At 31.5% G+C, this 26100-nt stretch overlaps 1 protein-coding gene across 3 annotated transcripts; it reads left to right on the top strand.

Moving 5' to 3' along the window:
- The first annotated feature begins 1085 nt into the window (after positions 1 to 1085).
- Positions 1086 to 24522, top strand: LOC134264962 (uncharacterized). Of its 3 annotated transcripts, XM_062747200.1 has the most exons (14): positions 1086 to 1368; positions 4768 to 5106; positions 5361 to 5711; positions 7543 to 7923; positions 8451 to 8581; positions 8816 to 9041; positions 9261 to 9296; positions 9777 to 9842; positions 12232 to 12354; positions 13687 to 13704; positions 14407 to 14431; positions 17815 to 17890; positions 23494 to 23720; positions 24179 to 24522. In XM_062747200.1, exons 1-13 carry the CDS (start codon positions 1230 to 1232, stop codon positions 23683 to 23685), a joined length of 2103 nt encoding a protein of 700 aa, XP_062603184.1. In that variant the 5' UTR covers positions 1086 to 1229; the 3' UTR covers positions 23686 to 23720; positions 24179 to 24522. The 3 variants fall into 3 exon arrangements, with proteins under 3 accessions (XP_062603184.1, XP_062603185.1, XP_062603186.1); XM_062747201.1 differs by lacking the exons at positions 23494 to 23720; positions 24179 to 24522 and adding an exon at positions 20070 to 20587 and having other exon boundaries at positions 1089 to 1368; XM_062747202.1 differs by lacking the exon at positions 9777 to 9842 and having other exon boundaries at positions 1090 to 1368; positions 24179 to 24517.
- The last annotated feature ends 1578 nt before the right edge of the window (positions 24523 to 26100 follow it).

The raw sequence follows: 26100 nt of genomic DNA, 5'->3' as shown, positions 1-26100 counted from the left end.
TCAAAACGTTGTTTTGATAGTCCATATTCATTTAGAAATGTTAAAAGCAGAATGGCGTTTGTAAAGGGGCGTGGTCAAATCGATGTTAAATCCATCATATTCTTTCAAAAACTATTCTGCAATAGCTGAATCCTCTTTTAAAACAACTTTCATATACATGTATTCTATATTTGGATAATGAGTATTCAGTTTCTCTTTTAAACTAATATTGACAATATATAAGCATTTACAATTTCTGTTATTATTAACATAATTAAGTAAAATAAAAGTTCAGCTTCATTTGAGTCACAAGCATTGTTTATAGTGACTTTTTGAAGTATTAATTTATGTTTTAGCTTATAATTAAAAAATTAAGTTAATTTCTATCCAGTTGAAGCATATCGAACTCCATTATTATCGACAATAAGATGTTCTAAACATGCACAAATCTCTCTCGATGTGAAGAATGTCGCGTATGTCTTGTTAAATTGTAAATTCAACCTCTCAGTTTATCTACCACAGATTGTTGATTAAAGCGGACTGGCTGTGTTGAACTTGTGTGACAATAAAGTAAGGTCGATGTTTAAATTACACAGTTCGATCAGTTTTACGACTTGGTCTCACTGTAACTACATCGTTTATTTTGTGAGAATTATCTATCAATCCATTAAAATCTTTAATTTTATTGATGTGTCGTTTGCGAAGTTACATGTAGGACCAGTCATTTCCGCGTTGTGGAGTAGCCTCTGCAAGGCTCCTAGAGGAAATCTAATTCAATTAAGAAATTCTATGTAAAGTGTTGTCAAAATCTTTGTGTGCATACATAATAAAATGTTCCACGCAAGTTTTGAATTCATCAACGCCAAACGAAAATCGAAAGAGATCATGCAAGACAGAAGAAAAAAAATTAACATGCCAAAAATGCATCAACGACACATATTGTAAAAAAGGGAAGTATAAAAACCCCCCAGAAAGAAATTCCTTTCATTTCTTTTTTTTTCAGTTTACGAGTAACCGTGTAAAAAGATACATTCAACCACTGCTTTTCCATTCTCTTATCAAGATATGATCTTTGTTAAATTAAAAACAGCATTGTTACTCAAGTGCAATAATGAAAACGAGACCCAGGGGACTTTTTTTTCTTTAGTTTTCAATTCAATACACAGATAAATACTCAGTATAGAGGGCGTAGTGGCGTGACCCCGGTCCATCAGAATTTATGACCTCAGGAATCGTGTAATTGTCGCTCAATGACTCAAAATCCGCTACAACAAAGATCCGAGCGCATCATCTTAGTACTGAACTATTCAACTACACGTAATATGGAGGGGTATTGGATTTATATTGTGTTGTTTTTATTATTTTCTGGAAAAACTTTTTCTCAAACAGGTACGTCAAATTTTAAAAAAAATTATAAAATAAACAAAGCCTTGAAGTGGTTTAGATGAAATATACAGCTTTTACACAGGATGGAGCGAATTGCAATGTCCTTATCACTTTCTATGTACTTTACTTAAGGTCATAACTCCATTAACAGATAAACGATCTCGTAAAACCAAAAACATTTATCTTTCGGGTTAAATTAACATTAATGGCGAATAAGTCAACAAGAGTGTTTTCAGATTAATTTTATTTTCTAACGAACGTTTTTCTTTTTAAAAAAAAATAGCCTGCTGATTGTCAACTTTGACATGATTCTACACGATAAACTAATGTAGAATTCTAATTTTACTACAAAACTTTATTTCTCCACGACCAGGGTCTTCATGTTGCTTGTTGAAATTTTGTCCTTCAACATTCCTCTAATTTAGCTATTTTGTACATTGCCTGTCAATTTTGACTTGTAATCTATCACAATGCTGAGAGCTTAACCATTGTTATCATGGGAAACATGCAACATTGGGTTGGGTCCTAGAGTTATGTATACACGCTAAGAATTAGGCTTGTTTTCTTATCCCCTTGTCACATTTGTCAATCATCTTATCTATTTTTTTTTTTAATTTACAATATTTTAAGCAGTTATTTACATTAGACATCACTGCAAAATTTAAAGCACACTTCAGTTCTAAAAAGCAGATTTTGGGCATATCTTATAGATTCACTCAAACAAAATTATTCTCGGCGCATTAAATCTGAAAAATTATTATGCTGTGTCACAGCCATTTGACGTTTTTCACTTAGTATTCTTTATATAAAAAATCCTGCAATATATACTGTAATCATAGTATGGGGAATTGTTTATTTATGAAAAGAAAGGTTAAAAACTTCAAGTGACAGTGTGTTGTGTATTTATCATCAATCTATAGTACACGTACAACATGATAGATTTATTTAGTACCGCACACAGTTGTCCTGCTAATAGGATAAAATCAATATCCTTCTTAAACACGCTGAATCTACAGTTTCCTCCGATATAGGTTGTAATAACAGGAAAAGTCTTTAGAAACACAGTCTAAGTCCATTTAACAATTATTTTATCATGAAAGCTTGGGAAATAAAGCATATTTGAAATAAGGGTGAAAAGGAGGGCACGTTTGGTCCTCCAAGTAACTGACTACAGTATATAGTCATAATAATGCTAACACTTTACGATTTTGCAGAATTCCTAGATACACGATTGTTAAAAGGGAAAAAAAAAGAATTTACGCCTCGTTAAAAATCGTTGAAGCAAGTGTTGCACACGTATTGCTCTAGTAATGCCCTCAGAGAAACTGCTTTATTGAGAGAAACACTTCAATTCCCTTAAAAAGGTAGCCTACATATCAGACCAAAAAACGAAGGAAAATCCCTCTGTCATTGGAAAGCCAAAATGAAAATTCCTTCGAAAAATACATAAAATGCAATCAGTATTATCACAGGCCTTATCGTAAGGATGACCCCCCCCCCCCCACGCACACACCTTCTGAATTCGTTTTAGAGTCAATAAATAGCCCTTCAGCTTATATACAAAAAAATGTAGCGGCCAGAGTGGTCGTTTCTAAAACAAAATAGATTTGAAAATGTAGAATGGATTGGGATGGGAGTTACACAATTCAAACTTCAGGTGCCTGTGGTGTTGCTTGTTACAGTGCAAAGGTGAAGATAACGTACACCACAGGAGTTCGCGTACCTATCAATTTTGCCGAAATTTTCGGTAAATAAAAACATACGTAATACCTATGTGTTATTATTATACGTATTACGTATTTTTTTTATTTAATGAAAATTTCGGTATGATTGATAGCAGCTGCAGATCTGTAGCTCTCCGATAAAAATATATATTGATAGTCTGGAGATCTATCAATATTTATTTTCTTTGGAGAGCTACAGATCTGCAGCTAAATTGATAGGTACGCGAACTCCTGTGCGTACACAGTGGTCGTCTGGTTGATGAAACCGGAAGTGTGTAACAATACACAAGATGCGATCTATTATCAATACTGACGGATAATAAGAAATTTTTCTGATGAATTATGATATTAATATGAAGGTAAATCTCTATGTCATAGCAGTTCTAGTCTAAAACTTTATTTAAAGCGGTGAAGGTGGCTCATTTATTTTTTATTTCCATTCATTTTGTATTTTAGTTATTATACCCCCCAATTTTTAGATCTTTGGTGCAGCTCAACCCCAACAGTAATCCAAAAAGCTATCACACTTTCACGGTATACATGTAAATTTTGATACGACAAAAACAAATATATGCAAAACAAGCAAATTCAAGGAATAGTGGTCCCCTGCTTTCGGTGTCTTTGTGGGTGAGATGTCATTTTTTATGACATATTAGTGTGTAATATGAACACCCTATCGTATGTCATTTAGTTAGAAATCATCACTGAACTCCAAGGTCAAGGTCAAACGGTTAAAGTTCTTGGTATCCAATAAAAAGTCCTCTCACAAGGATTACATATGTGAAGTATGAAAGCCCTAGCCCTTACCATTCAAAAGTTATGGACAAGGTTAAAGTTTTTTATAAGTACGAAAAATACCCAAGGTAAAAGGTCAAAAAGTCAAGGTATTTGATATCAAATGAAAGGTCTTGCCACAAAGAATACATATATGAAATATGAAAGTCCTAGTATCTACTGTTTAAAAGTTGTGGTCAAGGTCAAAGTTTTTGAAAAGTAGGTCAAACTCCAAGGTCAAAGGGTCAAAGTTCTCGGTATCCAATGAAAGGTCTTCTCACAAGAATTACATACATGACGTATGAAAGCCCTAGCCCTTACCGTTCAAAAGTTATGGTCAAGGTTAAAGTTTTTTCATATGTACGGAAATCTCCAAGGTCAAGGTCAAAAGGTCAAAGTTGTTGGTATCTAATGAAAGGTTTTGTCACAAAGAATATATATGTGAAATATGAAAGTCCTAGTATCTACCATTCAAAAGTTATGGCCAAAGTAAAAGTTAGGAATTTTTGTGTAAAAGTGGGTCAAACTCCAAGGTCAAGACCAGAAGGTCAAATTTGGTGGTACCCAAAGAAAAGTCTTATCACAAGGAATACACATGTGAAATATGAAAGTCATAGCTCCACAAAATCAAAAGTTATGTGTAAGGTTAAAGTTTTTGGGACGGACAGACTGACAGACGGACAGACGATTGAGATCTAATGTCCCCTCGCTTTCGCGAAAGCGGGGGACAATTATTTGTAGTGTCTCATGTATTCTGTCCGAGAACCTATAAAAACATTTTTCTAGTTTTTTTATAAGTTGTTTTCTATAATATACAAACCTTTGTTGGCCGCTGTACATGTACGTGTTTGCCAAGCTGATGAATTTTTTTTTCAAATTTCAAACTTCTAAAATACATTTTTAGAAACAACATTTGTAACAACCCCTAAAGTGGTCGAGGCCAAGCTAGGAGAACAGGTCAGCTTCTTCTTAACCTACACGACACAAGATAATTCCTCTGAATTTACCGTCACTAGTCTAAATGGGATGTATGAAGTCATCAAAATCGTCGATACAAACATCACCACGAACTCTTCATGGACAATGGACGCTAATGTGCAGGTGAGTGCGATAGATGGCAGCACAAGAAAAGTGAACATAATGATATACATCGTGAACTTCCAGATCCATGATGGAGACTACAGGGTCAAAGTTGAAGGGTCAGATGGCATGGGAGAGGATACTTTGCTCATAAGGACTATTGGTAATAACTAATGCTTAACACACTAAACACTCAGTTATTACAATTCTAGTTTTAAAAAAAACTGTTTATAAGTGTTTCGAACTCTCGCAGATGACCTTTTCAAAAAAAAAATTAAGTTAAGCCAAAAAAGAAATTCATTTCATATGAAATTATTTGAAGGCTTATTTTTCAAAAGTTAACAGGTCTTGGTAAAAACAATTTTTATAAGTTTATTACACACAATATTTGTGATCAGTTCTATCTATTGCTATCAGCTTCCCCAGATAAACTACAACTGGCTGCCAGTGCACCGGACGTTCAAGAAAGGATGACCATACAATTCACCTGCAAGGGAAACACAGGGAGACCGCGCCCTATCGTCCATCTCTTACGCCGGGATGTATACAACGGCACCAGCAACAGGACATTTCACCCTATCATGTCTACGACCACTCCCGATATATTACCGCAATTTGAGAACGGCACGTTTGATCTGACACATGCCTTTTCTTATACTGTGCAGTGGCATGACAACTTTGCCGAGTTTCGATGTGACATCTCTTACGACGTAGGCCTTGGTACTGAACTGTCGTCTGCTCAGAGTGATAGCGTCACCATAAACGTCAGTAAGTACTCTGTAGGATCAATTGAATTGATTGAATGACATAGCTAAACGACGATTTTTAAACCCAAATTCCCATTACTTTTTTATAATTTCAGACCAATTTAAACATAACTTGCGCTTAAATGAATTTCTGTTCCATTCCACACATAGATTCAAAAGTGAAAAATAGTGCGTATGGTATTCTTATGTCTGCTTTCCACATTATTTGAAGATTAATTGAAACAGCCTTGAGCTTGATAATCATACCAGTTTTTCTCTTGATCTCAAGAAAGGGCTGATTTGCCAAAGATAATTTTGTCAACCTTTGCAAGTTATCTCCCTTTTCGATATAAAACCACTTTTTCATATCATTGACGGGTGCTTTTTCAATAAAAATGGAACTCGTAAATTTACTTACCTTGTCATTAGTCATTTCCAGAAATATTTTGTTAAAAAAAATTCTGATTGTACACACAAGTACAGAAGTTGACATTAAAAAGATGCTTGAGAGTCTAAATGACAATATCTATGTGGTTTTTGGAGGCCAGGTCTTCCAACAATCGATTGGAATTTTCGTGGATTCCAATTGCACCCTTATAAGCAGACCTATATTTTGTATTCATATGAAGTGCAATTTGTCCAAAATCTAATACGTGAAAAGAAGAAAACACTTACTGTGGCTTTCAACTCCAATTTTTTTTTATATATACAATGTATATCGACGATGTATAATCTTATATCGATACTATATATCCCGGTGAGCTTGAAAAAAAGAAACCACACTCATCTATTTCATTTTTAGATATTTAACCTAAATTGGAGTTTAAGGACGTTAATGGTAATTAATCTAATGCGATGACTTTTAAACTTTTCAATCGTCAACAAAAATATCAGCAGTCTCGTTCAAAGTCATCGTTTCGTAATTTCTGTAGACAATACAATGAGTCAGTAATCTTGTCAGCAAATAGTGAGTGACGTTTTTCATACTAATTGTGAGGCCATTTTTTATATACTGAATTGTCCACGGAATTTCCGTTATTTCCATATTATGAAAAGGAGAACACGGCGGTTGTGACTGATCGGCAGGGTATGCTCACTCCACCATGGCACCTGATCCCACCTCGGATGTTTTGGAGATCCGTTTTGCTCTGCTCCTATTTTTTATTGTTTAATGGTTTTTTGAGCTTAAATGCTGTTCCTTATCTCCATATATTTCATTCATGAAACAAGCTGAAACAAGTTGAAAATTACAAAAAAGTCTTAGCTTTTTAAAGCAGAAAATCAACAATGATTTAAATTTTATAAAATTACATTCCTTAGTTTTTACTGAAATATGAAGTGCAAAGATGTGTTAAGGGCAACATTGAAATTTTCTTACAGGCCTAATAGGAAATTAATTTTTATATTCATTAAAGAAAATACTTTCAATTTGTTATTTTAGAAAATACACTGTACGTCAGGGTCTCAGAATTAAACAAAATGGAAATACTAAAAACAAAGAAATTCATTATTACATCAAGATTTCGAATTCGACTAAATATCAAAAATATTTTTTTTAATTTTGTTTTTTTTACGTATCGTAAATCAGCCCAAGATTGTGCTAGCATCTATGACAGTATACTAACATACATGTGTGTGAATCTCAATGAAGTACTAGTACTCGATTTGTAAATACTTGGAAATGGAGTTAAAACTTTTTTTCTAATCTCATTTTTTTTATAAAGTCAGGGAATCATAATTTTAGTGCCCTCCCTCCCCCCCCCCACCATTATCACCAAAAATGTTTTAAATTTGATGTTTTGGAAATACATGTGTATTCTCTCTACAGATATATTACCTTCCTTTTCTTTCAGCATCTACCCGATCCCTGCAGATTCAGGCCCAACCAACGATCGTAGAACTGGGAAAGGATGGAGTAAATATAATATGTTCTGTTACCAGCTCACTGCTAACACAAGTATTTGTCATACAACTGCAGAGAAACACATCGACCGGCTTTGAAAATACTGCTTCAGTTACCGGACAGGGTACATCATATCAGGATACGTCACTAAGGGATAGGACTACCTTAACAGGCGCCGTGAGTCCGGTCTCGTCCGCATTTCTTCAGTTATTTTTCCCCAGCAGTAATTTAACATGTCCCGGGGATTTCACAGAGTATAAGTGTACCCTTAGTGCTTTTGACACGGGTCTTGTTAATCAGGAAACTGGACCATTACAGAAGACTTTTAGAGGTGAGCATACGGATAACCCTTCACAAACATCATCTGTTTGAATTATGAAGAATATTCCAATTAAGTAATTTATAAGTCGAAGTCACCTGCTTTTCTTCTGAGATATTTCGGATAGAAAAACATTGAAAGGACTTTCACATGATGTATGATTTTGAAGAATTTTAGCTTTAATTTAAATATAACAAAAAGACTTATGTCAGAAAGACCTTGCAATAAAAATTCGCAGATATACACAATTACGAATACTGAAAAAAATGTTTAAATGAAACAACTGAAAGGCATAGGAAAATTTCATAAAGCACAAATCATGCAAATGTTCTTCAAAATTTAATCTGAAGTTTTAATTAATTGTACAAATTGACCATTCGGCTTTCTTGAGAATTCCAAAATTACCAAAATACATCCTCGGCTACTTTCTCTTTAAGTCAATACCCCTATTTGAATGAGCAATGTCTCTCATTTTTCCTGTTTAGAGATTATAGTTATAGATAATTAATAATACATTATTGAATTATTGTGTGTTTTAGTTCAACCAGCACAGATTGCGGCACCTAGCGTCAGAATTCAAGGTGAATCTTACACATCTAGAAGACAATTTCAAGTAGGGACTACCATACAGCTGACTTGTACTGGACAAATCGGCAGTGACCCCAGCGCTGTAAGTTTGTAGCAATTTTCCATAATTCTTACAGAGATTAGAAAGATTTCTACTACCTTTTCAATAACATATTCTGTAGAGTCGTATTCTCCTAATCCGCCAGTCCATTATTTCTTGATGCCAGTTCAAACTTTTTGTACATTTTGCTGCAAACTCTGTTAGAATTGCTTTGAAATACCTTTTTTGAAAAATCATTTGTTAATGAATGTTATATATCATTTCCTGTTATTCCAGACAATACGTTGGTGTGCTAAGACTGCTGATGCCTCATCTTTCACGGGGCTACCGGAGGCCCCAGTCCACTCCCAGGCCTCCAAGGCAGGGTGTCAATACACCCGTTCCAGTACCATCACCTACAACCTCACCAGCAGTGACACCGGTACACAGTTCCTGTGTGAGTCCGGTTATTCTTCTCTTTGCGGATCTGGAACAGCTATGCAGTATGTTAACATATCTATCGGTGAGTGTCAAATGTACTTACGAGTAAAGTAGCTATTTTTTGCAGAATTTGGTGTCATTTTTAAGGAATAAAGCTTATTTTAACCTACTAGTATTTTACACGATATATAACATAACCTGGGGCAGAGTACGTTTTAGAAACCGCAAAGCGTTTTGGGGCACTTTGTATAAATCAATTGCAATGCTGCAGTTCATTTTTTTGTCTTTTTTATTTTTACAGGGGAAGAAACTGAGACAACTCCAGAAACGACAGAGAGTATGTACTGTTTATGTAGTTTACTTTTAAAAGATTGCTCAGTCAGTTAAGATGGCATTTCTTAAGTTTCTTTCAATTTTTTGCTCAAGTCTATAAAAACTGAAATTTTTGAAGAAAAAAAAATGATCATAACCGAAGTACACATAGCTTTTGAAACTATGTGTCGAATACTAAATCGTAGAGTTTACCTATTTGCGTGTTTTTCATATGTAAATAAACATGCAAATCAATACAACATTTTACCAAGCAAAACACAAATTTAAAGCTGGCCTTCTTTAAAACTAAGAATAGTAATATCATTAACATCTTTATATGATATGTATCTTTACTTTTACCTAAAGTGCTTTATTAACGTTTTGAATGTCGTTCCCATCTCCATGTATGACTTTAAAATAACTGAAAAAAGGTATATATTGCATCCTTGGTATCAATGAAAATGTAGTTTTTCCTTGAGACGTCATTTGTTATCCCTTTCTGTAGTGAATAGGCCTACAACTCCTCAAGGAGATTCGTCAACCTCGACTGAAGACTCGTCTTCACAGACTGGTAATCCTTGTCACATACATACTTTCCAACGTCTTTCTGCATAAGTATACTTTTAAGACTTTTCATATACATTTATTATAATACAGGTTGTTCCTATTTGTATTCATACACAGGTTTGTACTATATTGTTGTTTTCATATGTTCCTTGTTTTACAAAATTACGATTAAGTCATTACTCGAAATACACATGTACATGAAACTTAATAAATCTTTGATTGTTAATATCGCTTGTAAACATATTGTAGTAATTCTAGATATGGTTTGTACATAGGTTTAATATTGTTGATATTTTTCTCGTTAAATTTCCAATTCTTTTTCAATTTGCTTTTTTTCTGTCAAAATTTTGATGACACTGTATTTATTTTCTTGCAATATGAATTATTCATATGAAAACTGATAAAATAAAGTTTGTTTTTTTTTTTTACAAAACGTTCAACCCCAATTTAGTAAAATCATCGTAATTGCTTTTGCGTGTATGTTTCTGTTTTGGTATGCTTAAATGATTCGAAATTAAAGGACAAGATATGGTAACAGCCATATTTGGCCCCCTATTTGATGGTAAAAAAAATTAAAACACAGTTAAAATTGTTTGTAGTTAAGAACTTTAAATATTGCTTGTTCAAAAACTAACAATAAAATTGATTAAAAGGGTATAGTGAGGTCTCAAGAGGGTGTCACAGTTGGACATTACACCGAACTTCCTAAATTCTGATTTGAATTTCATCAAACTGAGATACTTTTCACTTCAGGAATCATTTTGTACAGGTTTGCCTATCTTAGATTTTTATACACAATAAGCATCTAATATAAGTACGTGAAATATATAAATTTAGAAGGTAGGCAAACTTGTGCTCTGTGTTTTCCGAAACAAAAAAAAAGCTATAAAATCAATCAATATTTTCATGAAAATGAGAAAATTTGGAAATTGGCACATTTTGTAATCTTTCTGTGACTTTTGTGTACCCCATAAAGTTGTAAAAATTATTGCAATATGCCTGGAGACAACAAATCTCAGTGCATGGCCAAAAAGTCTTGTCCTTTCTTATTCTAAATTTTCTTTATAAAATGGAAGCTTGAGTGTAACATGAAAATTAACTTTTAAAAAATCAAAACAATTGACCCTCGTCTCTTAATTTACTATACAGGTACAGAATGTAATTTAGTTAGCTAAGGTAGTTTTTCAAAAAAGAAATAGGTATATATTCATTGCACATTTGTAATCCCTGTAAACGTTGGATACAGTTTATCCATATTAGCTATTTGTTGTCCCTTTCTACAGCGAGTTCAACTGCAACACAGTCACCAACAACAAAATCTTCAAAGACTGGTAAATACGTATTGGAAGTAGCAATAGGCTTTCCCCAATAATTTATTTGCATAAAGGCTTTGCCCATTTACACCAATATTCATGTTATACAGAATGTTTATATGCGTATTTATCTGGTTGAAAACATTCCTTGAAAAGCAAGAATTTTACGCTTTTTCAAGAAAAATAAAACAATAGCGAGGCAAATATTTTCAAGACAATACCATAAAAATGGTATAATTACATTTTTTGATGTATTAAACAAAACAGACTATCTAAATTTTAAGGATATTTTGTATATCATTGTACATGTATATGTATATCGAGAATTTCTCTCGTTACCAGGAATATTTCCAACCAGTTGCAAACGTTTTTATACCTGACTGATTTTTTTTAATATTTAGGTTATTCCATTGTAAATCCACTAAGATTTTAATTTTAAAAATATGATATTATTTAATGGTACATCAGATGTATTCGAAAACATTAGCCAGAATCATAATATTATTAAAAGTAGTTAACCTTTAATTTTTTTTTATTGTATACAGCTTTGAATATCCATATGAACCTTTTCTGTGTGTCTTATGTTTTCAAATCCTTTGATTTTCCCTTTTGCCCTTCATAGCATAATTTGTCATTTGTTCCTTTACTTATTGTTAAGTTCTGATTTAAATCTTTTTTCGAGAAAGTCGAAGAAAATAAAGCTGTAAACAAATACATTGTATTTGAATTATTTTCACTGTATTTCAATATACACATTTTTGTTGCATTATGATATGTTCTTATAATTTCCAAGTCATCTTACCGTCTTTTGTTTTATTTTGTAATCAGAATCTTTATTTATCATGTACCCTGAAGGTACAAGCATTTATTATTTATTTCTTTATTTTTTAAAGGTCGTTTGTAAATGTTTTTATATAAACATGTTTCTAAAGGTATTCCAAAAGTTAAGAAAACAAGTGGTAAATGTTAAATATTTGATAATGTAGCATTTTTTATTTTAAAGTTTTAGCAATCACTATTTTTAGAAGAATGTATGTTGAAATATACATAAAGACAGCTAGCCTTAAGTTTTTGTTACAGGTAAAGATGATATCGCCATCATTATTGGGAGCGTGGTCGGAGGAGTTGTGGTTCTTGTCGTCATCATTCTTCTGGTTTATTTCTTGGTGCTTCGCAGAAAATCAGGGTCAGGATTCGGATCGTGTAAGTACTTTCAGTCCTTTGATGAAATCTTCTCACGGTGACATTAAGGATTATGTTGTCCGCAAAATTATATGCGCATTAATGTTTCGTCTTTGATTCAGGGAAAAAATAAATGAATCTTCAATGTCTTTAAACATTAACTTTTAAAAAAAATCATTTTCTTTATAAGTTCTTTTACAAAATGTAGATATGCCAGATACTAAAGGGACCTGGACACAAATTTGAAGTTATATTTTCTCAAATTTTCTGTATAATTTCATGCTTTATATATTACACTGTTATACAAATTGTATATTTTTCATACATTGAGGAGATATACAAATACACGTCTCGTCTGACCTTAAGAAATGAATTTAATTTTTGAAGATTCATGAGGTTAGGAGCTACAAGGCTTCGAGGCGGCATATTTCATGAAGAGCGTTAGCGGTTCTTGACAAATATGCCGTCGTGAAGCGTGGTAGTTCATGAGAAAATGAACAGTGTTCCCACTTTCTAAGAATCAGTTATTTTAAGGAAAATTATTTATAAATGTAAATATATATACGTATATTTCCGTTTAAAATGCTATAATATTATCATCTAAGTCATGGTACATGTATTATACAGAAAATCTGAGAAAACTTCTAATTTGTGCCCAAGCCCTTCTGATTAACTGGTTAATTTTTTGTTGTTGAAATTATTGTGTTGAAATTAAGTTGACTTCTGGAAGAACATTGTTGCACTTTTGGTATATAAATACATGTTCTTTAATGTGTACCTGTGAAAATAATTTTTAGAAAATTGATAAAACCTATTAATTTGTGAATTGAAAAAAAAATAATTATTTTTATGAATTTTTTTTATAGTTTATAGTATTTGCAATTTCTAGGTTATTCTTTTCAACGATGTAAATGTATGAAATTTAAGATATACTGAAGGAATGTTTTAAAGTTTTGTGTGAGTTATTAGTGTGTAAGTCACACAGACTTGTTACGTAGGCATATTTCATGAAGCGCGCTAGTCTGTGTGATTTACACACCAATGATTCACTCTAAACATAAAAACATTCCTTACATTCACATTTTCCATGTCTAAAAGCATAAAAAATAAACTCAATATTTGAATTCCTGGCTGTCCTATATCGTTATAATTTTACTAACGTCTCTGTAGCCTCATTGTGACGCCATGTTAGCGCACGCTTCTCCCGTAATATTTCTACGCGTGAGTATACACAAAAATGGTATTTCATTTCACATAAAAACACAGCAAATGTATACAATTAGTACTATTACCGGCACAACATATCTATTTATTGTAATCACACCATTTTAAACTCTGACATTATTTTATTAGCGGCTGAATCTTCCAATGGTAACTATATTTTTATATCTAGTAAATAACATATATACAAGTTAACAATCTATGCCTAATGGAAGTTTTCTTACAAATATACAATTGTAATTATTTTGGAATTGAGGTTTAAGTTCCAATCATGATACACATTCTAGGCTTACTTAATGTAATCGAAATTAAATACTCGCTTTCTGCAAGTGTTCAATGAATATTTATATACAATGACAAGTATATGCTGCTATAGCGACAAATATAAACTGCTTCAGACATATGTAGATGCATGTGATGGTTCTTTTTATTTTATTTTATTATTATTTTTTTTTTTGCATGTTTAATGCACGTACATTTTGCTTACTTAATTCAAACTTTACCCCATTTGATATTCATCTCAAATTTAGACTAATACTGCCGGTTCATCAACTAGTCATACATAAAAATTTATCTTCCAACTCGATAAGCAATGCTAGTAGTAACTTGATTAAAAAACTTGCTGCCATATTGCAAAGGAAAAGTAAAAATTTACACCATCTTTCTTTTATTCTTCTTTTCTTGTCATTTTGAAAAATATAACCAACTTGGAATTTTTACTGCAAATGAAATAAAACATTTTTATTAAAATGATCTTATTTTCAAAATTGACGTTTTCTGACAGAAAAAAAAATGTTTTTCATTAACAAAAGTAAATTCTTCTTCAACCTGGTTCTCGTTTATTCATTTCAGACAAAGCAACGGGAAATGTTCCAGGGTAAGTTGATTTAATAAATTAATGGTATGTGGGGAAAAAATGAAAAAAAAAATATTAAAATTTAAATTATGAAGAAAACAAACAACAATTAAGTCACAAGTTCACTGAACAAAAGAGTAGAGCAAACACAGATCTCCAAAAACATTAAAGGTTGGATTAGGTGCCATGGAGAAGTGAGCATTCCCTGTTGACCGGAAAACACGTTTTTATGGGGAAGAGTCTGCCAACATTCGACTTTATTACAGATTTTATTTGCTGACGGGGTCATTTTATCCACTTGAGAATTTGTAAAGTGTTTGTTATCCTTTAAATAAAACTGTTGATACCCTTGTTTCCTCAGCTTAGAGAATCTAATAGAATGAGAAGCTATATCGAGATGTCTATGATTAGTCTAGTCAAAATATCAAATTTTCCATCAAAATGTGAACTAATTGCAACAGTTTCAAAACTTAGTTTTAATCAATCTATGATATGGTCTGAATATATAACAAAAAGTTTAGAAAAAATTATACATGGGAAAATTGAAAAATTCGGGTCAATATTGGGACGTATTGTGTTCACTCTGATTAAGTGTTAAACGAACAATGTAAAGTAGAGACTTCTATACTGGTTTAAAAAAAAAAACATGTTAGGAGGGAAATAAACTTAACTGAATAAACTGAATTGGAAAAATATTAAATTTTAGTTACTATATGTGTTGGTTGCCATGGAAACAGTATAAATTGAGAATATCACCTACTTTTGAACAGTGAACCTTTACCAACACGAATACAGTCACTACGTTAGTTTACACGCATACTTAAAATGCATTCTTTTGCCATAAATGCTTCAACAGCTGTTCAAAGAAATTATATAGAAGATTTATGTAAATAGGTGGTAACCATGGATACATTATAAATGAATTTTACATGAAAATTGTAATTCAGTATTCAGCAATGCTAGGTATAGCACAAATATACTCAATCACCAAAAGTTAAGAAACAATAAAAATGTTTTAATTCTTATGAAAGGTAATATCCAAAAATAATTAGGAGCAGATTTAGAGGGGTCAGGGGACATCCCCCAATAAGAATTTTTTTTATGAAAAAGTAGCAGAAAATGCCCCCCCCCCCCAAAAAAAAAAAAAAAAAAAAATTAAAAAAAAAACTGAATCCCTCCTGTAACTGCAAGGTTTTCCCCGTATATGAAGAAAATTGTGAGAAGATCTCATAGAACCCCATTCCTCCCCGAAATAGATTTATATGTTTTTATTCTGGATTAGGTAGGTTGTTAATTTTTTTGTGTCGAAAAATATTCTGAAATCTGAAATTTTTTTTACGCACAGCAGAGTTGTTCCCCACAGATTACATTGTAGTTGTGTTGTCCACCCTTCAGAAAATTTTCTTTTAACACGTGACACCAGTTTTGATTGGTTGGTAACTTGTATAATGCTCAGAAATAAAAAAAAATACTCTGTTTACATCAGTATCATAAAATGCTTGTACACTATAATGATATCTAACTTGTATAAAATGATCAGAAATAAAAAAAAATATTCTGTTTACATCAGTATCATAAAATGCTTGTACACTATAATGAGTATGTTGGTTCTTGCTTGATCAGAACTTGAACCCACCCCACACCCGGGTACTGTACCCTACAGGGTATTTCTTTTCATGAGTTTAATAAAAGTGCTATCTTACTCATATCGAGTGGATCAATGCATTTTTTACCCTCCATATAATGAAACCATGCCCTCCGGTGTGATAAGAACATAGCAACAGTCAATGTTGCTTCATGGATGGTGATATTCCATAAAATATTTCAAAATTTTTTTTTAGTGTAATTACACCAACTACATTCAATAATATGAAGATAAGGCACGTTTTAGGATAAAATCTGAAATTGTTATCCCTTGAAAATGATCATTGTTGACCAAGATGTAGCCGATTCAACAGTAATTAAACTGCATTGAGTACAAAATATCGTGAAATGTGCGCGCAAAGGTTCTGCGCAGTTAATAGTTATTATATTGTTACCCTTCTTAATACTAGTAGTCAATTTTTACTTGTCCAAATTCATTTGTAAAAGTATTATTGTTATATTATCCCCAAATATTTTTATCCTAACAGTAATAGAAATTATAAGACTTTGGCTTTAATCTAGGAATTCACCCGCATGGCGCAGTGGTTAGAGCATCTGCTCTAGAGTTGCGAAGTAAGGAGTCGATCCTTACGTCGCGGGTTCGAATCCCACTGTGGGGTGTGGAGACCGGTCGGAACCGAGGTCCCGTGTCGCAGTAGGCACTGGCGCGAAAAATATCCCTCACTGCTTAATGGCCCTAAGTGCTGAGTACAGAACAAAATATGCAGCTCTCCACTGGGAAGTGGTGGTGTCTCCATATGCATGAAAAATTCTCGAGAGGGACGTTAAACAATATACAATTATAGTAGAAGGATTCACGTCCATCTACTTTTCTTTTTTCAATGTTGCTCTTATTAAGAAGTGACTTTGAAAGTGTTCCAAATTTTTCACATTCTTAAGCATGCTCATGGAAACGCCGTTGTCACCAGTCCCCATATAAAATGGAGCTTCAATAAGTGCCGCACAGGCATTTTACTGTTGCAAAAATGACCATATGATCTACAAGGAGTTAAGTTTTAAAAAATGGGTTTAAAATATTTTGTTAAAAAGTTACATTAAAAATGTAAAAAAGAGAATTTAAGCATTTAATTCTGTCTAAACGATTCCATTTGAATTATTTACATTACTATAATGTACCATCAGGTGTTTACAAATAAAATGAAAGTAAACACATTCACATTTAGGAATATATTGTGAATACAAACAGCATTCCATACTCTTTTGTTTGGTAATTTTAACCATTATACATGTGTAGATGATATTTGGCCGGTGTGGAAGTCAAAACTACACTTCTTTGAATATCAAAATATATAATATTTTTGATTAAGTTTTGATTGCATAACAAACTAAAGGTTAAAACAACAACTTTTAATGCTAATTGGCTATTGTTTACAGGCTGTCTGTCATAGAAAGCTCATATAGAAAAAGTACGGTGTGCAAATGGGTAATTCTAAATTCATATTGATCCCTAATTTTAATCTTTCGATTTCCCAACTTTCCCCTGACTGAATTTTTCTAAACTTTTTATATGTGAGTTACCAATAGCTTATCTACAAATTTGCATTGAAATATAAACTGTTGCAATTAGTTCTCATTTTTCAGTAGAATGACTAGACTAGATCTTCGTTGAAAGAAAACTGTCATTTCATTTCGCAGTGTAATAAATAGTTTTCAGTTACTGATCTTATCTTCTTCATGACCAAAGTACTGATTATTGATATACAACAGATGTTGACTTACTTTATGACTGTGTGTTTTAGATATAATGGGCCATCTAATTCAGAGGGATCTGTTTATAGTATGCCCGTTAAAAACAACAACGCCCCAGAAAAACAGGTGAGATGACCCCCTGGGGTCTTATAACTTATCAGAGAATGTACCTTTATTATCATTATATCTTTGTACTTAGAGTGTTATCTCTGCATTTCATTCATACATGTAGTAAATTCCTTCATAACTGTCTATCCATATAGCCTAGATATATTTGCTGAAATAACGCATTAAATTTTCGCTCTTTTAACCTTTTGGCCACTATGGAAGAGACTTTAATTAACAAATTACAAATTAATGCATTGTTTATGGTTGGATTTGTTTTTTTTGTTATGATTGTTTTTATTTTAGTTGCATTTTCATTTTTTTTTTTCAAATGATATAGAAAATTGTTGCATTTTCTGAAGAAGTATTATCTCAACCATTACTTTGTGTTTTGTCGATGTCATTACCAAATGGGATGGGGAAAATGGATCTCCTTGTTAATTTTATATTTGAATTTCTGCAGTATTAATTGGTATACATCTCATATTACATAAACTGAATGCTAACATGCAAGAAGACTTAAAAAGGTTTTTTTTTTTTCTTGTCGTTAGAGCAATAAATGGTCTTCCTTCCGAACGACTTATCTCCATAATGAAATGCTACATTGTACATCATTCCATTAAATAGATTACAGAATGTTTTTACGTTTACGTTCATGTATTATTATAGTCTCTCAATATAAATCTCGATTATTAAATTTTCCTACAGAATCTCGAGTAATTAAGCTTTTAAAAATCAGGAAAAATCTTCCGTACATATTTTAAAAGAGAGAAAAGTCATCTGCAACTGTAAAAAGATAGAAACAAAGAAAAAATTATCTGTATTATGAAATATTTGGAGATACCGAACAGTTATCAAGCTCAGAAGTTATTCAAACAATACAAATTTTGGAGCAGAGCAAACACGATCATCTAAAACATCAGAGATGGGATCATGTGTCATAAAAGATTAAGCATTCCCGCCGTATGCTTCTTGTCATGATCGTGAAATGACATAAAATCCGCAGACAATCCAGTGTGTAAATGATGGTCTAACAATTATTATGATAACCCTCATAATAATGATAAAGTGTATTTCCTGACAAGATGTATGGACCATAGAACTTACAAAATGGTGACTTTAATCGAGATTGCTGATATTCTTTCACTTTTTTTGTCAATAACTTAATTCGTTTGAGCAGTTGTTCATACGTAGAGCATGCTCTAGTGTATCTAGTCAACTGAGAGATATGAACTCCGTGATCAAGATTTATTGCTGAATTAATAATAGAAGTTGATGATTGAAAAGTTCGTCATCACATTATATTCATCAAATGTGATAAGGATAAAATGAATCCGTTTGTCAATTTTATATTCACATTTCGCAGTATTGATATAATTAGTATATCTTTGAGTATATACCATGTGATAAAAGTAAAAACAATTCTAAATTTTAACAGTTTAGAAGTTGAAATATATCAATATTGGGGTTTTTTTGTTCGTAAAAATAAAGGATAGTTTAAACATTTTAATTTTGAAAGTATTCATACATTCAGATTTGTACTCTTAAATGTATATTGTTAGACAGTGAAATGCTTACTTTATAAAACAGTTTGTATGAAAATTGAAAGACTTGCTGATATGTTGAATGTCAATTTTGAAATATTTTACGATCTGGGAATAGGATTATAGTTTTTCAAACATTTTGTATCATTCTACTTTGAGTGTGGACCTGATATTCTTATTTCAATTATATATTTTAATATTTAGTAATGTTAATATTTTGGCTTCTTGTCTGCGTATATTACTACTTATTATGAAAACTAAGAAGATATTTAGAATGTATACATGTATATGTAATCTTGACCGTATATTGTTTATTTTATAAAGACTGTATTTATCTCTTCGGTATAAAGAAACATATCAAGGTCTATTTTTGTATCCAGGAGGATAAATGTTCCGTATGAAAACTACTTTTTCTGTAACTGCATGAGAAGTTCGAACACAGACCCCTAGGATCGAACGAATCTAACACTGCATGAACAAATAACTATCATTTTAAATTGCTTTTTTAAAAATAACATTGAAACATACAGAGCTTTTTTTAATAAATACCATTTAACCAGCTGAAATCGAGAAGACTTTCTTTAAAGTGATGGCAATGTCATGCCAGAATGACATGCTTCACTGTTACATATATCCGTTTTGTTTTTGGTCTCCAGAACGAAAACGCTGACGACAAAAAAGATGACGCAGCAAAGGACGAGGCTAAGACGGAACTTCACTACGCTGACCTTGAAATAGCAGTCCGGCCCCAAGGAGGCAGTAACAAATCCCAGTCCCAGCCCAAGACGGAGGCCAGCACTACAGAATACGCCAGTGTTACCTTCGGCAAAACTGCCTAATTGTTAAGCGATCAATTTGACCAAAGATAATTTATGCAGTATAAAGGCTTTGACATAAAACTCCCCAAAGATTTGAATGATTTTCTTAAATTTAGACTCTCTTTAACTTTATTTTCAATGAAATAATAAGAAAAGTCCCGAACAGGTTAACTACCGTGCATTTACCATGTTGTCGTTTTTTTAAAGATGGGGTTTATTATTGTTTTTTTTTCATGTAATTTTCTTTATAAATTAATTACAGTCTCAAAGAATATAACAGGAAATTTCTTCAATATTAGGGTGTTCGCCCTCATTATTCATTTTCACAAGAACTTTGTAGTTAGAGACTGTTATTTTTTTTCTCTTATTATTTCTTTGTAGTTGGATAAAAGTCCTGCTATTTTCTTTAACAGAAAATGCAACCAAATAAAAAAGCGATTTTTTTAATATTAAGTTTTTTTCTGCAATTTAAAATCGTTAGCTCATCTGAACATTCGTTAAAATTGAATGTATGGTCAAGTATCTTTGAATAAACAAATGATTTTTAATAATTTTTCTACAGTATATTTTCCAGTATATATATTTTTTATCTTTATGAATGCATCATGCATACTGAGTTCGCTACTATGAAATTTTTATGCTTTGCTATGTTGTGAAAACAGTGGAAATAAAAAAAAATTGGTATTGTGTAAAGTAAATGATCAACATGTATGATGACAGGAATTTACAAGCAGGACATAATGTTTATTTAAGATGGTTCTCTTTACTTTTGACAATCTGAACCTAATTTTTTTTTTATCAAACGACATGAAAAAAAATTACGTGATAATTAACTTGCCCTATATTTACAAAGATTACTGTGACAACCATGATTTTGGCCACTTTTCCTAATTTCCTTTTAAGGTGGAATGCCACACCAACTTTTTATTTTATAGATCTTTGAGTCATCCTTTTTAAACAATGGTTTCAGCATTGAAAGGCCAACATTAGCTCTTAATTATTTTATATGATTATGAATGCATCATATGAATATCTGACAAAACATGTGAAGAAAGGTTGGTTAGACTTTTTAAATTTTTTAATAAAAAAATATTTATGAAAATAAAACCTATAATTTTTGAATACTTTTTAAAACTATGGTTAAAAACACCATAAAACTAGTCACAACTGAGGACAACTTGTTTGTCAATCATATTTTAAAAAGAAATTGAAACGAAATTGAGAAATTTTAGAGAAATTAATTTTTTTAATATTTGGACCTAACGCGATCATAATTATACTGATCCCGATCAAAATTAAAACAAAATGAATAAAATGCTAATTTATTGCCTTTTCATGTATTAACAATGAAAAAAAATCTATTTTATTATCAAGTTCAATAATGTTTAACCCTTATTACACCTTATCAATATAGTGTTCTTGGGGAAAAGTTATTTATTTTCAATAATTGTACAATTATGGTTGGGATCGATCGGGATTGGCCAAAATTAAAAAAAAAATAATTTCTCTAAAATTTGGCTATTTCATTTCAATTTGTTTTATAAATATGATTAACGGATGTTCTCTCCAGTTGTGACTGGTCTTAAGAAGATTTTAACCACAAGTTCAAAAAATATTCACAAATTATGTGTTTTATTTTCATGAATATTTTTTTATTTTAAAAAATTTAATACATATACGGCTTTTCTCAACATATTTTATTAGGCATTCATGTGATGCATTCATTTACAGCAAAAGTTTTACTCGAAAACAGCTTATTTGGATATAAATATTTTTTTTTCATTTTCTTTGAAAAAAGAAAAAAAAATTCATATAAAATATATAGAGCTAATATTGGCCTTTCAATGCTGAAACCATTGTTTAAAAAGGGTGACTTAAAGATCTATAAAATAAAAAGTTGGTGTGGCATTCCTCCTTAAGTCTTTTTTCTTTGTATTTGTTTGAAATAAGATATTACGCAAATAAAGTAATAGAATCTATATAATTACTGAGTAATATGATATGCTAGTGTATTTTTTGTTTAGAAATACAATGTAGTAATTGTATTATGATATTTCACTTGCTTAAAAGATGGCTATTAACTCAAATACTCAGTATGTTTGTCTTTGTTTTTTTTAATGGTGTCTTTGTGTGCGAGTGTGTGACTAGAGTTGAGGTGAAGTTTTTTTGACTATGTTCTTGACAGACTGTTTGTGTGTTGATACTTATTAGTTAATTGGTTTAAGCAAGGGATGTGATTTTTATGAACAGATAAGAGGATTAGTACATCGATTTCTGTGGTAAATACTTTAGTATACAGGACACTTTTAATTAAGCTCAGTGTGCCGAATGTGTCTTCATTTATGTAAATTGGGCATTATCATGTATGAAACAAGAAAAGTGCACTTTTAAATTTTTTTTCACTGACCTTACAGTCCAGGAAGATGCCATTTTAAACTGTCAAAAAATAAGGTAAATTTGATGAATACATGTACTTTTTATCTTTAGTAAAATTCAAAATGTATGTGGCACATTGTGTTAGCATTATGAATATTAGAGAGTGTTTGTGTGTGTGTTGTTTTAAAATGTAACCTGTTGAATTACTCCCTTTGTTATTTTTGAAAAATAAAATGTATTTTCTGAAAGAATTATTGACAAATAAAATATTGAAAAAACTTGAAAGGTGTCCGAGTTAATATGTTCAATGTTACAGCTAGAAGACAGTATAAGACAGACATTGCAACAGAATTTGCAGAGTGAAAATAAAGCTGTTCAAGAACAGTTACCGTGTTATATGTAATACTGAATATGTATAAATTTGTTATTCTGGCCTGAGGGGCATAAAACTTAGACGAGCTCACTTTTGAGCTCAGTGTCACTTTAACCAAAGGAATATATAGTGGAAAAGTGAGACAGATCAAAAGTGAGCTCGTCTAAGTTTTATGGCCTCCAGGCCTGATCTTTACATAAGAATTAGAATATGATGCATTGAATTTAGTTTGAAATGAACTTTTCAAATTTGGCAAAGTCGAAATTAAAACAAATTACATTATTAGAATTGAATTTATAAAAAAAATATCATTTGCAACGCTCAATTTCAAAAACTTCCTTGTTATAAATTAGTTATCTTGCTGTAGTCAGTGATGAAGGTGTCCTAAGAGAAACGTTTATTTTATTTTTTTTAATTTGCAATTTTTAATTAATTCATTCATTTAGCTTTTTCAAAGAAACAATTTTTTTGTCGTTATTCTGTGTAATTCTAAATACAAAACTTCTGCTGTAGCCACGTAGGACAAAACCCAAACATTACCAAGAGGATCAACAAAACACTCCTTCTGGTGGTCATGAAAATGAAGCCCTGGATGATGAACACACGGAAAAACGAGAGAGAGGCAATGACAATCCACAGAATAAGCTTAGTTACACCAATACCATGATGAATGACGACCACAACGGTGAGGTGACAGCAATGTGATGCAAGCCAGCTTACTGACCGTGCATCCGGTGAATGTGAGTTGATTTTTATTGATATAAAATGCATGTTATGAAAAAGAATCATAACCATAATCCGTATTTCGCCTTTTTTTTCCAAATCCAAATTGCATCAAAGGTACATAAACATTAATGTCTTCAGAACACGCTAGTGTCATAGCTTATTTACTAGCTCATAGTTTATTTACTTATTTACTAGCTCATAGTATTCTGTACAACGTTAGTTGTCTGTTCATTTGTAGAAGGATGCTTAAAACATTTCCCCCAAAAGATTGCAAAATTGGTTTTTGAGTCTTAATTATACATGTATATGCTAATAACCACGTAAAATGAGGGGTCTGCAAGTACGTCTTTGAACTTAGAGCGATGTTAATGTGCATAATGAAATCGATGCTTCAATGCCTTATCTTGGAAACAACATCACATGACACCTAGCAACATTATCAACTGTAGTAAATTTTTATTTTATTTTATAGGAAGAAATTAATGACTGTTCACAACCATATTTACCATTTAAACAAGGAAGGATATGTCTGGATAAACAAGTGGATGCAGGGGTATCTACACGAAAATAATCAGGATTATTGCTTTTTTACACTAATACAAGTTTAAGCTGCAAGACAATGATTTAAGCATTGACTACTTTTCATAAATGGTTCTGCCTTTCTTGGTAAGAAGGATGTGTGTCTTGCAAATATAAACCATAGTTATTTAAAGTTTACTGCAATGAACAATAATTTTCTTTAGCACAAAGTTTTTACTATGTATATCAACGATTTAGGTATAGTAATTCGAGCTTACTCGAGTTTACTATGATTTTTAGGTTTTCTATCATATAAAAATGCACATTTTTTATAACATAAATGAAATTATTGCATAACATTCATTAGTAATTTTTCATCACAATTCACAAATTTAAGAGATTTGAAATCTAAAAAAAAAGTTCTAGAGTAAAGTTTCATATGTTTCATAGTAAAAATATTTTTAATAGTAAGTTTTTGTTAAGAAAATCTTATAGTCAAGATATTCATATTGACACAGATATTGCTTGGATTGATTTGAAAATTTAGTACACTTGTAAATATCTACAATATATTGGGTACATGTTCTTGAATAGCCCCCTCCCTTCATAAATATCTACATGTGCATGAAATGTCTTCAGAATTTAAATTACGTGTAATTTTGTTGCTGTGTAGAATAAATGATATTGATTAACTCATGAATTGTATACTTTAAGAGTATAGCTATTGCTTCAATTTCTTTTTTAAAATTATATTGTCACTACATCTGCCAATGTTTCAGTAAAATATACATGTAGGTAAACAATTTTATTTAGTGGTTTATACAATTTGTTTTTGTATAAATTAATTCATATGATGTTTATATTCCTCGATCGATGATCTTGCGTTGCACAGCTGTTATAGGTGTAATATTCTTGTAATATTAGTGTCATTGATTTGTACATGTCAGCTAGAAATACTTATTTTATATAGTTATACTATAAAAGTACCTGATGTATTAAGGATTATACATCAAATAGAAAATAATTGTGGCTTTAATGAATACACTTGTATGTACATAAAATATTTTTCAATCAGTGGCGTAATATATTTTTTTTACTTACCTGGTTGACATGTTCCTTTTCGAATAGCAACTCTTTCAATACCAATTCATAAATACATTGCTAAATTTCTAAAAGTGTTTCCTATTAACATTTCTTATAGATTTATTTAGTTTGTGTTAAAAATTTTGACAAATTATAGTTTACTTTAACATAAAATTCTATGGATTAAATGTGATATTAGGATTTATTTAGTTTTGTTAAAAATTTCAAAATGTCTTCTTCCGTTGTATTATATTTTTATAACATTTTGTCGTTTAACATCAATAGTAGCTCTCTTTGCAATGATCTTTAAACGCCTAAAACTTAAGATATTTTTTATAAATCAAATTGTATTAATATCAACTTTTTAGATTTATATCGAAGCATACTGGGGGTAATGTAGATTCTAAATTTTCAATTCATGACCCCGGCATAGGGCGGGTCAACAATAGGGAATCAAGATTTTTCATTGAAATACATGTATATTGAAAAAAAAAACTTTATAAATCTTCTTCTCAAGAACCACTGGGCCAGAAAAGCTATAATTTATGTGAAGACATCTTTGGGTATTGAAATTTCTAATTTGTTCAAATCCTGACCCGAGGAAGGGCGAGGAATCACAACTGAATCTAATTTTTACATTGAAATATATAGGGAGGGAAAATATTTTAAAATATTCTCCTCAAGAACTACTCGGCCAGAGATGCTAAACTCATGTGGATGCAACCTGGGTTGTGACTCACTGGGGGCATAGCGGGGCCACAAAAGTGAATCCAAGTTTCACATTAAAATATA

This window comes from Saccostrea cucullata, unplaced genomic scaffold (assembly GCF_032062105.1).
Source record: "Saccostrea cucullata isolate Sc308-1 unplaced genomic scaffold, CSIRO_AGI_Scuc_v1 ctg328, whole genome shotgun sequence".
In the NCBI taxonomy this organism is placed as follows: domain Eukaryota; kingdom Metazoa; phylum Mollusca; class Bivalvia; order Ostreida; family Ostreidae; genus Saccostrea; species Saccostrea cuccullata.
The sequence above is the reverse complement of the archived record's forward strand: the minus strand, read 5'-3'. Positions and strand labels throughout refer to the sequence as shown.

Bases quoted from the DNA above. Each gene is read 5' to 3' on its own strand.
- LOC134264962 (XM_062747200.1), top strand. From the start codon at position 1,230: ATGACTCAAAATCCGCTACAACAAAGATCCGAGCGCATCATCTTAGTA. The intron at 8,582-8,815 runs GTAAGTTTGTAG...CTGTTATTCCAG, and splicing joins TCGGCAGTGACCCCAGCGCT to ACAATACGTTGGTGTGCTAA. The intron at 9,843-12,231 runs GTAATCCTTGTC...TTTTTGTTACAG, and splicing joins AGACTCGTCTTCACAGACTG to GTAAAGATGATATCGCCATC.